Below are 12436 nucleotides of genomic sequence, written 5' to 3'. Positions count from 1 at the left end.
AAATTGGAGCTTCTTGTCCTAAATAGCAGAAAAGGAATTTGTTTTGCAGAGTCCCATTGATTTTTCTTCATACCAGCCTCTCTCTGAAGGGAATGAGACAGGGCTCTCAAGATGACCTCCAGAGGTCCCATCCAGTCTAACTTAAGCTATGATTACGTGATTCTTAGTTAAAGATGCAACCCACTGATCATATTACTTACCAGATGTAGCAATACCTTGCCAGTGGTTCCCTTTTCACAGACGGGGATTTGATCCACCCCATGGTAACTCTGAGATTGCAAAAGGTATTTCATGGCTTTGCACAAAAGGGATCCAGCTAAAGAGTTTGATTTTTGGCAGGAGTGCCAGCCTGAGCATTTAGGGCACCTGTGTCTACACAGGATACCAAAAACATCTCAAAGAAGTAAAAATTCATTTTCCATGGAAATACCAAAGAACACAAGGTTAAAATCTGGTTTAATAACAGATCTCTGAATTAATTTGTTAAATGAAAGGGATCCGTGACTGAAGCAGTTTCTAGAAGGACTCCTTTGAATTGCTTGTTGGATCCAACCCTGTTCAGTGCTTTCATCCCTCTCTTGGAGCATAGCTTAAATCTTTCCTGGTAAGATCTTGGGATCACCTAAAGCTTGATATGGTGCTAAATAGCGTACCCAGCTCGTTTTGATACAAAGTGATCCGACTCATATCAGTACACAGTCACAATCAAACAAAACGTGTCTTAATGCAGCAAAACGCAAGGTAATACCCCTGGGAACGAGGAAAGCATGTTATACTTAGGGGTTTGGAGACTCTTGAAAAGCAATGACTCAGAACAGGATTTAGAGGTCACTGGAGATAATTGTCTCAACATGAATTCTCAGTGCCATGCTGTTGCTAAAAGGCTACTGTGAACCTTAGAGGTATAAAAACATAAAATAAAATAGGGAATTGGTCTCTCTTCTGTACCCAATATCGCTGCCACAGTTCTGTATCCAGTGTTGGTGCCCACATGTAACAAACTATGTGAAATCGCTGGAAAGAGGTCAAAAGATACAAAAATAAATAAATAACATTAAAAATATATTAAAAAAAAAAATCCAGCAGCTGGAAAACCAACCTTACAATGGGAACTTTAGTCTTCTTCAGCTTCAGAGAAAAGGTTTGGAATAGCTTCTTGCTCTGCATGGAGGGACTTGCACATGGTAAAGACATCTGATCATGCAGGGCAGGCGGAGATGCTGGTAACTTTGCAGACAAAGGCAAAACAAATTCCAGTGGTGGGACATGGGAGTTAGACAAACTCAACCTTGAAATAAGATGCAGTTTCCTAGCAGTAATTAAGCATTTGAATGGCTTACCGGAGGAAGTGGTGGGCTCACTATAATCAGATGGCTTTGAAATATGAGATATCTTTCTAAAAGACAGGCTTTAATCCAGTTCTGGGGGGGGGGGAAATGAACAGCCTGTGTATATAAGAGGTCCGACAAGCAGAGCATAGTAGCCTTTTTGACCTTAAAGTATATAAATTATCGCAAACACAGGACTTTCAATCTTGCGTGGAGATAATTCAGCAGCACATTTGTTCTCTGGTCTGAGGTGTCACAGTCATGTCACGGTTGTATGTAGTATAAGGAAACCCCTGTTTTCTAAAACCCAGGGCTGTATAAACACGGCCCTAACTGAGACCTTATTGTGCTGCACATCTGTGCTGCTGGAGCCACCAGAGTTAGGAATCCACACACAGATCATAGGCCTCCGGGGCTTTGCTGTGGCAAAATTTGAGCTGCAAAAGTCACTGATACCATGCTCACCTCCTTCTGTTACCTCTCTTGGAAAATTTTGCAGTGAGTTCTAAGAAAAAAAAAAAATCACCTTTATGCTTTAGAAATTTGAGAGATGTTTTGTATTGTGACTTCATATTTTTTTGTGAGATAATATCTTGATATATTTTCCTTTGCTGTGGGTACTGCCTTCCCACATATTTTTTTTTTCTATTTGAACCATCAAAGCCCGAGTTTTGTTCTGTTCAGATTTTATTTTGTTTTAAGCTGTGTAACTTCCCAAAAGTCTTACTAAGGAGTAGGGAGCTTTTTTCAAATGTCACTTCATCCTTGTCCTTCTGCCAGAGCCAGTGAGAGGTCTCAGTGAGAAGTCCTGTGGATGTAGCTGTGGACTGGTTTATTATATCTGCTTAAAATTCACTGTCGGGCACCATTTGGATCACTTGTGGCCCATCCAACTGAACAAAACAAAACAGAAAAGCAAAACAACAACAGCAACAACAAAACAATATTCAGATGGACACATCACACTTATGACCTGGCTTGTAGCTTAGCTCTTGCTGATCTCCATGTTTCAGACAAAAACAGCCTTTAAATTTTCCAAGCGAAATAAATGCATTGCCCTGAAACTGCTGCTGGTATTAGAGAGAGGTGAGTAGCTAAACCCCACTTCAGCTTTTGAGGACCTAAATGGCTGTAAGAAGTCAGTGACAAACCTCTCAGGTGTAATTACCCCCAACTCACTCCATACAGGCCTGAAACACATTAGCTGCAAAGCTAATCTGCAGATGAGGCCTCAGCACTCCCACCTGTACAAAACACTGCCCCGTGCATCTGTTCCTCAAATATTTATCTGCTGTTTCCTGCAAAGACAGTATTTCCTTGCTGTCTTGCAGCTTCAGGTCCCAAAACGCATTTCTGATGTCTGAACCGAAGACAAGGTAATGAAGAGGTATAGTGCGGCTCGTTGGCTGTCCTCTCAATACACCATCTTTATTGTAGAAAACATTATTAATGTGTGGGAGAAAATGACAACATTTTATCTTGCTTGAAACTGTAATCGGTACAGTAACAGGGCTGGTTTGCTTTTTCTTTTATGTGCTTTTTTTATAATTTTTTTTTTCTAGTAGGTAGCTATGGATAAGCGTATCACATCTCTGCAGGTCTTTGTTCTATGAACGGTATCTCAAGCTCCATCTGAGATTTGACCTTCCAGAATCCTAGTGGCCTAATCACCTGCAGCAAGTCCTTTTTTTTTCTTTTAATGGGCAAATAAAACGTAATTAGTTCTTTTTCATTATCACTAGTCATCAGGAGAGAAGGCAGATGGGTAGATTTTGTGCCCGAGCAGATAAATTTTTGTGGCAATTTTGCGAGGAGTTATAAAGATGTAGAGATATCAGAACAGACAGAGGTAAGGATAATGGATGGGATTTTCAAAAGCGCTTTTGCTAGCCTAGCACTGCTCCCATTATCATTAATGGCAGGTGCAGAGCACTTGTGAAAATGACTCGGGGGGTGTGTGTGCGAATGTGTGCACGGAGCAGATATTTATCACACGTAGACTGGAAGCTCTGGGAACATGGAGGAGGATTTTGTTCAGCTTTCTGTGTAACGGTAACCGCATGAAATGATGTTGCAAGTGATGTTTTATGGCACTAAAATCTTCCAAGAACGGAAGAGGTATAACTCAACAGAATCCTAGTGCATGACACGTAAGCCTTCGTAAGTGCTACCGCAATAATAACAGATCAGGTTCTCATCCTATTTATATTACAGTAAATTCAAAGTAATGCCAATAATATTAGTGAAAGGGCTTCTAATTCATACTGGTATAACTGGGATGAAACTGAAGCTCACAATCCGCAGTAATGACAAACTGGCTTGTCTTAATTTACTGTTTCTTTGGAATTGAAAATACGTTATCCTGACAACTCCAAATCTCATCCCACTTCAGGAGAGACCTACCTCTCAGGACATCTTTGCTCTCCAAGCTCATTCATTTCTTGCCTCTCTGCTGAAGCTGTCAGTGGGATGCTAGCTACAGAGGTGGTTTCTCTGATATATAGAGCTCCCAGCAACTACACTGAGACCCACCACTCATTGTTCATTGGTCTTTGAACAGCCATCACATGGTAACAATTTTCATTCAGTATCGAGCTGTCTTGTTCGAAATGATGACTTGGAAGTGAAGGGCTCCATATCTCATTACCCCAGAACAAAAACATCCACTTTCCTTATCTGGTTTAAAGATCCAGCTCAACCACACGCTAACAACTTTTATTTCTAAATGTGATGCTTCATCAGTCCCCCTCTGAGCTTTCTGGGTATTTCCTTTCCTGTTGCTACTTTTTACTTAGCTGTTTGTAATGAATAATGGCATCTTAAAACAAACTGGGGAATGCTCCTATGGTGGTGGTGGTGGGGTGGAGGGGAAGTAGTAGTGTCTATGCATTTGATGACTTGACAGATAACAAACTCTCATTTTACTAGATAACACTTGGCAAGCTTTTCTCATGTGGGTCCACTGCTATTATTGTTATATATTAATTTAGTGGTGCTGAAAGTACAAGATTTATATCCTGAGAGTTTTAGGTTGTCTGTTACTCTCTCTGCATGAAATAAACCTAACAAAGGCCAAAAGAAACTGAACCTTCCCAGCAAAATCTTTACCTTCTCATCTATCTAGCCAGAATCTTTAGGGGGTTGCATGTCTAGATCTCTCTGTAGTCATGGTGGATATCATGGCTTTCTCCACTATCAAGTACTGCTGAAAGTGACCCTGCTAGCTTTGGTGTGATGCAGGTTGCCTGTGATTTTTACAGGCAACAGGAACGGTGTACAAAAGTCACTGGTATATGGACAGAAAGAAAAAAAAAAAAAAACACCAACTTTTAGGGTCTCCAGAGTTATCTCAATGACCAAGATGTGAAAAGGCATGCCCCAGAATCAATCTCCAATATGGTTTCTTTAGCTTCTGGTCTTGTGTATGCATATGTTTTCATGTATATACAGATATTAATTCATAGTTGATGTTCTTTATTGGGGCTTTAAGGTAACAGATCCTTCTCTGCACAAGTGTAAAGTTCACATTTCTCTCTGTCTGCATTGTAAAGTGTTCTTGCACCATGAAGTCTGCAACAATCCATGTTACATTTGCTCTAATCTTTCTTATCCTTCTGTAGATGGCCTGGTGGATTGCATGGACCCAGACTGCTGCTTGCAGCCCCTATGCCACGTCAATGCGCTGTGCCTGGGCTCCCCAGACCCCCTGGATATCATCCAGGAGACACAAGCCCCCGTCTCCCAGCAGAGTTTGCATTCATTCTATGATCGGATCAAGTTCCTGATCGGCAAGGACAGCACTCACGTCATCCCAGGAGACAATCCCTTTGAAGGAGGGTAAGTGAGTTTTGTTTTTTCTTCAGAAAAAGGGAAAGCGTGAGCCACTTGGCCACTGAAAGAGGTAGAATGGCTTAAGAAGAAATAGCAGCAAGATGCAATACACAGAAACTGTCTCAGGGAAGTAAATACCTGTAAAATTTTGTGGCTGGTGTAGTTCTGTTTTCTTTCTCCCCATCTGCAAGGTCCTGCCACCCAGTAAGAAAAGATGCTTCCCTCTCAGTGTGCATGGGTGGTTACATCTGTCCTGTCCTCTCTTATTTCAAGGAACAAAAGCCATCCATTCAGCAGGGCTCTTCTATTTCAAGTGACTGTCATTCTCCAGAAGTGTTTAGTACATTTAGCAATGGCAGACCTTCTTCCACATTAAACAGAGGTTTGACAGAGCCAACAGAAAGGGAAACTGGAATATTTACAGTCTATAGTATGGCTTCCAATGGCATGGAGAAAATCTTACAGTCTGGGGAGGGCTATTAGAGAGATTTCTGATGTAAACAATCAGGTTGAATATAAATTGGTTTTAATATGTAGACATTCACTGCAATCATCATCAAGAAATAGGAACTGACAAAGAGATTTTTATGTTGTTCATGTCTGCGACTGCATTTCAGCCCTTAGGTTCAGACCGTGCCGGGCTGTCAGGAGAGGCAGCCTCTTTAAACCATGTGCTTGTAGCAGGACACCACAATGCATACCCTGGGGCATCAGATTCTTAGATCATTCGGTGTCTGCTCCGAATGTTGCCTTTCAGAAGTGGTGACCCTGAGCCACGAGGTGGTTCTCAGCACTTAGGTTTGAACTCGGCTGAATTCCACCCAGTCATTAACTGCTTACTTTCAGCTTTCCCACGCACAGCAGTGAATAGCTTGGCTCTGAAACTGTATAATCCTCGTGTTCCTGCGGGTAGTTATTTCAGTACTTGCATCTCAGCAGGCCTCTTGGGCCCTTCTGGGTCTGACCTAATGCGCTTCCAGGAGGGGATGTTGCCAGCATCCCTGGGTCACACCTCCCGTGGGTACCACCTCCTGTGTATCACCATCTCTGGTGGTCTACAGGCTGACCTCGGGTGTGAACTACTCAGAGGCATGCCAGGGGCAGGGAACTGGCCTGATGTGATAGTTTCTCTGATTTGTCTTGCTGCCAAGCCCTTCAGAGTCCACGAAAGCTAATGGCAATGATTCAGGTCAAGGCCAAGCAGTCATTATGTAGGTTTTCCTGTTCCAGCATTCTCAAGATTACAGATTCTGGATACTGAACAGTCCAGGCTCTAGACTCAACGCTAGAACAGTGGATCCTCTGTTGTCAGTTGTTGTGATTTGTTGCTGTAAAACTCAGCTCTCAGAACTTAAAATAACTTACACTCAAGATTTCATTTTCTAATATATTTAGGGTTGTAATTCCTCAGTTGAGCTCACAGTTAAAACCTTTCCACGGCGGACTGTAGTCTCAGGGCCATGTGTAGCTACCTGTCTTGATAGGTAGAGGTTTTCAGTAGACACAAGTCACGTTTAACAAATTTTTCTTTGCAGCTAAAAAACTGTAGGAATCTTCATGCACACGTGATAACAATTTGCAGCTTCTCTTTAAAGAAAGTCTGCATTCACCAGTTCAGAGAGGTGGGGGGAATAATGTGAATTTCTCATTATATAGTGAATTTGCTTATGGGAGTGCCAGCAGAGAACCAGAAAGATTGTCATGTAGGGCCACATAAATTCCTAAAGGAGTTACATGTGTTTCATAGATTGGCTGGTAGATCTCTATTTAGGAAGGAATTACTTTCCATCTGTAAATGCCCTGCTAAGGATTCAGAATTCAGAAGAAGAACCTGCTAGCAGAAATGTTTATTTGGCATATAGATTATTAGAGTGAGAGAATGCAAAGATTCAAATCAATAGGAAGGGTTTTAATGATTGCTTTTAATTTACTACAGTGAAACTAATAAATGGAGCTCCTTGTTCCATTTAAGATAACACGAAGAATTATACAGAGACAGTGATGACTGATGAGGTTGCCTTTCTTAAAATATCAGCATGGGGTGGGTATCACTAAATATGGTCCACAGACATGCCACCTCAGGCAGTGATTTTATTGCATCTTTCAAGTTAAATATCTGACTCATCGCAAGAGCAGTTGCAAATAACAGTGAAGGATTTCAGCAGAAGGTATGTTTTCCCACGAGACACCACCACAGCACACAATCTGGGCTTATTGGTCTGTTGGGTTGCTAAAAATGACATTCCTCTTTTGAGATGTTAAAAGATACCGTGAGTTCCTGCTCGTTCTTAAAAGTCCTGCAGATCTGGATAAACTCAACCGTCAGAAGCATTTTCTGCCTGCTTAGCCTCTCTTTGTAGTTCCAACTGGCTGTTTGTCAGAAGGCTGAACCTTTAAACAGCCGTCTCTTGTCACCCTGGAAATGGCACTTCAGCGGTGGTCAGACAGAGACTTCTCCATGGAGGAGCATCCTGCAGGCAGTCTGGGCCTGGGACAGCTGTATCTTCACTTGTAATTATGCCCTTTCTTCAGTAGCGTTCTCATTAAACCTCCTCCTGTTGGTTTAAAAGCAGATTGGTGATAAAATCCCTCTTACCGTCAAACTGCATCTCCATGAAGATTACAGCAGCAGCTGGGAGCAAGATGAACCATTTTCCTCTTCCTTCCAGCTGCTGGTTCAGGATCCCATCCAGCAGGAGGGAGGGCAGGAAATCTTTTTCTCCCAGTGGAGAGCTCTGACATCCTGATTTAGGGCACTTCTCTCCCCCTTTGCTGCCACTGCAATTCATGAAGTCTTCTTCTTGGTGTAGATCAGGACTGTACACTGCTGTAGGACACATGCTGTGAGCAGTCCCATAAGCACAGGTGAGATGAGGGGACCCTCTGTCTGCCATGGGGACGATGCCTTGCAGAGACACCTGTGGCACAGACCCCCTCCTCATCTTTCAGGTCAGGGATTTGAGGAACCAGCGCCTCTTTCTGCTTTACCAGGCCATGCCTGGCTGCTACATCCAGCCCTGCAGCTGGAAAGGAGGTATTACACCACAGCACGGCTGCAGCTCTTGTATGGGCTTGCAGAAGAGGCAGTGGAGTGAGGGAGATGACTGAATACCTGTACAATGCATTTCCTGGGCTTCAGAGACACAGCTTAGCTACCCTTTAGAGAGAACAGCAGTGTGGATCACCTAATGGATACAAATAAATGAATGCCTCGTGACAGCTAGCCTTTGAGTGAATTTATTATTGAATTACACTCCAGCTTTTTAAGAACAAGCTGAGCTGACAAGCTCTCTCACCACTGCAGAAGAAAAAGAAAGACAATGATAAATTACCCAGATGGATAAAGGTAAAGACCTTGTCTCCTCCAAAATACCAGCAATTATATATTATTCATGTTTGGGAAGAAAAAATAATCATTGCCCATATTGAAATGAGTGTTTATGATGATAAAGCAAGTAGCTAAATTAAATTCTGAATGCACAGAATGTCTTTTCACATCATTTTGATGAACAGATAACAAGTACTCTTCTGCTACTTGATCGTTCGTGTATTGATTTTGAAACCACTTACTCTTGCTGTTTGCTTTGTATTTTTAAGCCATTCTTAGTTGTCCATCACTGTAAGGAGCAGCACAAGATGCAGCGGTGTCAAGTTGTTGACTTTCAAGTAGGACACCTGATATCTTTGTTCTCTCTTGAGGGACAGTGTCAGAAAACTGCAAGAAGAGGCTAAAGCCCTGATCCACAGAGTCTATGCTAGGTGTTGGCAGAGGATTAATGTTCCGCAGAAATCCATGTGTAGAAATGGTGTTTTTTGTACAGAATATTTGAAAACAAATCAGGTGATGTTAAAGTAGATGCATTTTAAACTGCTTCTTTTTTTTGGCACATTTTTCGTATATCTCCTTGCTGCCAGTAGTGCTAACCCCTCCCAATTAAACAGGCAGCTGGAAATAACCCCGAGTTAAGAAGACACATCAGAGAGCAGGATCAGCTGCAAGAATAGTCCCTTATTGCCATCATGTCAATATCCTACGTACAGAAAGTAGTAAGATTTAATGGTTAAAAATTCTGATCTGAATGCCATTTGCACCTGTCTGTTCCCACTGCTCAGTGAGCAGCTATCCCCAAACATGCCACTTCACCCCCCTGTGCCTCCACGTGTGCCAGGCTGTACAGTGCACCTTCCTGATCCTACAGATCCCCCCACAAGATCTTGCTGAGTTCGCTTGTCCTAGCCAAAGTCAAAATTAGACAGAAGTCAAAAAAATACTAAAACAACAAACTAACCCGGTGTGGCTTTCTGCTGATGACTCCTCCCAGGCTGGCAGGTCCAAGCCATCGCTTTGGCCCTGCTCTAGCAGGATGCAGTTCCTTTGGGCCAACAGCAAAAAAGTTTTTGGGGTGGGATGCACCCCAAAAACTGCAGGCACCTCGGAGGCCATGCAGGAGCTCCCATAACATAGCAGCCCAACAGCTTTGGACAGATCTGAGGGATAAATGCCGCATCTGTTTAATGGTGTGTCATAGATACTAGACACCAGGCAGTGCTCCTGCTCAAACCATCTCCTTCCCAGATTTACTCTCTTCCAAAGGCATCTGTCTATTTTTGTTTCTTTCTGCTTAAATTAACTACTCATTAGCTACAAATCACAGCTTTGTGAAATGTAGGAGAATAATGAGGAATTTTCAAAGACCCAGTGTTTTTTATTTTGGTAATTATTGCTCATACACACAGACAAGCATATTTTTAAAACTTACCTTTTCAGTGTACAGGCCGTATATATGTGCCTTTTCAACGTCTGCCTTTTTATTTTGGTTTCAAATTATATATTATGGCATTATTTCAGCTCAAAATGATTTTGCATTGAGCATGGCATTATTCCCATATAACAAATTAATGCAAAATATGTAGCTACCTACTTCTGTTCCATGGAGTTTGTACCCACAGGACTCTGAAAGAAAATTTCCAATCAATTTTTATGTTTCTTTCCATAATATAGATAGCATAATCATAACGTAATTATATTCCCCTTTCACAAGTGGCAGTGAAAGGAAGTTCTGAGTACAGTCATTAGAGAAGCTGAGATTCAGTTTTTAAAAAATATTAAAAATTATTGGATATTTATTACCAAGAATTCTTGCACTAGATTTTCTGAGACCATCTACAAGAGAAAGTCACGCTTGAAGAAATTATGAATTCATCCCTTCTCTGTTAATGTACATTAAACTATTGATTTCTCTTCTCAGTGGGGAAAGAATGGTCAAAACTGAAGGAATACTTGAAAAAAATATTGGCATTATACTAGGGATTAAATAGAGTACTACATATATAACCAGCAAAGCACAGAGGAAATGGGAAATATGAAAAGAAATAGAGATGAGGACAAAACCTCGAAGGAGGCTCGGGAGCCTGCAGGACATTGAAGGTCTCAGGTGATACCTGTGCACCTGGGAGCTCCTGGAGCATGCAGAAAGCAAAACCTGAGCCTTCAAAACTCCCAAGCAGAAAAGCAAAACTCTCCTAATGAGTTAAGTACCTCGTGGATTACACAGATGCTGATGTGCACATTTGGTTTGAGGAGTCTAAACTGCACTATAGATGCTGATGGATCTCTTGGATCTGGCACATAGACATTTGATTAATATTTATTCAATATTCGGGGTATGTTCCTTTGAAAAGAAGAACAGCCTGCATGGCCGTTGTTTTATACTGCTGGTTGATAGACATGACTGGCGTGATGGCTATGAGCTGAGTCAGTAGCTCCATTCGATAAATCAGCATCACCAGGAGCAGCATATCCTGTTCAGTGGAGTGACTTGATTATTTCATTCTGCCTTCTTCAAAGAAAATACCAGCTCGCTGCTGTAATGATTCTCACGTGGGACCCGGACACACTCCTTCTGCAAAAACCTGGAGCTTTCTGCCCCAAGCTCTTTGCTGCCTTGCCTCTGCAAATTTGGCAAGCATCCCTTGGCCAGCCCAGCACAAAATCTTCAACCCAGCCCCAAGCTGGTGTGAGCCGATCCCCTGGGCTTTGCACTGCTGGGGTGAAGCTCTGCTTTTCCAAATCAGCTCAGATCAGCTGCCTCTAGCTGGTGGATGCTAACAGCTGAGTCCCAGTGCAGTTGTCAGCCATTTCGATTTATCAGGAAGAGTGTGTCCTTTGAGTGTGACATTTACTTGCTAAATTGGTTAAAACCTCATACATAGCAAATCAGTTTTAAAATCCCAATCATAAAATCTTATATGTTTTATTGAATCGTTTTTTTTTTCCTAATTCCTTTGGATCACTACAAAGCTATCAGGCAGCTTATATGTAGTTAAAGAACTTTCCCTGTGATCATCCAAAAAGGGAGCTCATTTTATAATTAACCTGGAAATAATGTATTTCTTCTGTCCTGTTCAGTTTTACATTCATGAAACCTCAAATTCAATGGGAGGAATTGCTTTTATTTTGGTTCTTCTGCAGAGCTGACTACGTGGCCATTGCTTACAAAATAAATACCAGACATAAAATACTACGATAATACAAAACTGGTAAGATCTGCAGACTTTTTTTTTTTTTTATGACTTGGCATGAATACATTATTCTTCTTGAAAATTATTGCACCATAAAGTCTCTACCTCTCATAGAAATAATGGTTTTTGGATCTCTTCTGAAAAAATATGAAATGAGCATAATTCAGTATTAGGTACAAAAATTATCTCACATCTTATGAGCTATTGAACCCGACATGGGTTTTACAGACCTAAAAAAATGAGGGCATGATTCTTCTTCCTTGAGACCTAGTACAAAGCAAAAGAGTGTGTTTCTTTGGTTGTGCTGAAATGAAGGAAAGAATCGTCAACTTTTAAAGCACTTCTTAGGCAACTGCACTGTGAATAAAAGCATTTTTCACTGAAACTTTGCAGTAAAGCAGATCCCAACTTTATTAAGCATTACATTTCCTATAAAAATCTATTCTAAAATACTTTCACTTCCCCATTATAGTTGGACCAGCTTTATAATTTCAGAGACCAGCATCAATGTCTGTTCCTCTTCATTTCCTACTTGGTGAACAGCTTTCCTGTATCCTTCATCCTCCCACCTTCCCAGCCGAAAAATCTTGGGATGCAAAACCAAGTGAACCGATGAAGCATAGAGACACAAGATGTTTTGGAGGCAGAAGTGGCATCTCTGTCCAACAGTGACCAGATTGCTTGGCTGATCGGAGAGGCAGACTGTGCTTTCATCTTCATATGTCTGTCCCTTGAGGAAAGGAACAGACATCAAG

General features: G+C 41.6%; 1 protein-coding gene across 3 annotated transcripts in view; it reads left to right on the top strand.

The window, feature by feature from the left end:
• The window catches only part of TENM4 (teneurin transmembrane protein 4), a 597100-nt gene that overhangs the window by 499456 nt on the left and 85208 nt on the right, over nt 1-12436 (top strand). For all 3 annotated transcript variants that reach the window (XM_082754369.1, XM_082754368.1, XM_082754367.1), the window contains one exon: nt 4949-5165. In XM_082754369.1, the coding sequence (XP_082610495.1) occupies nt 4949-5165 (217 nt within the window). The remainder of the gene's footprint in view (nt 1-4948; nt 5166-12436) is intronic.

The sequence above is a fragment of the Aythya marila genome, assembly GCF_965140915.1.
Source record: "Aythya marila genome assembly, chromosome: 1".
Taxonomy (NCBI): domain Eukaryota; kingdom Metazoa; phylum Chordata; class Aves; order Anseriformes; family Anatidae; genus Aythya; species Aythya marila.
Note: the sequence above shows the minus strand (reverse complement) of the source record. Positions and strands in the feature narration are given on the sequence as shown.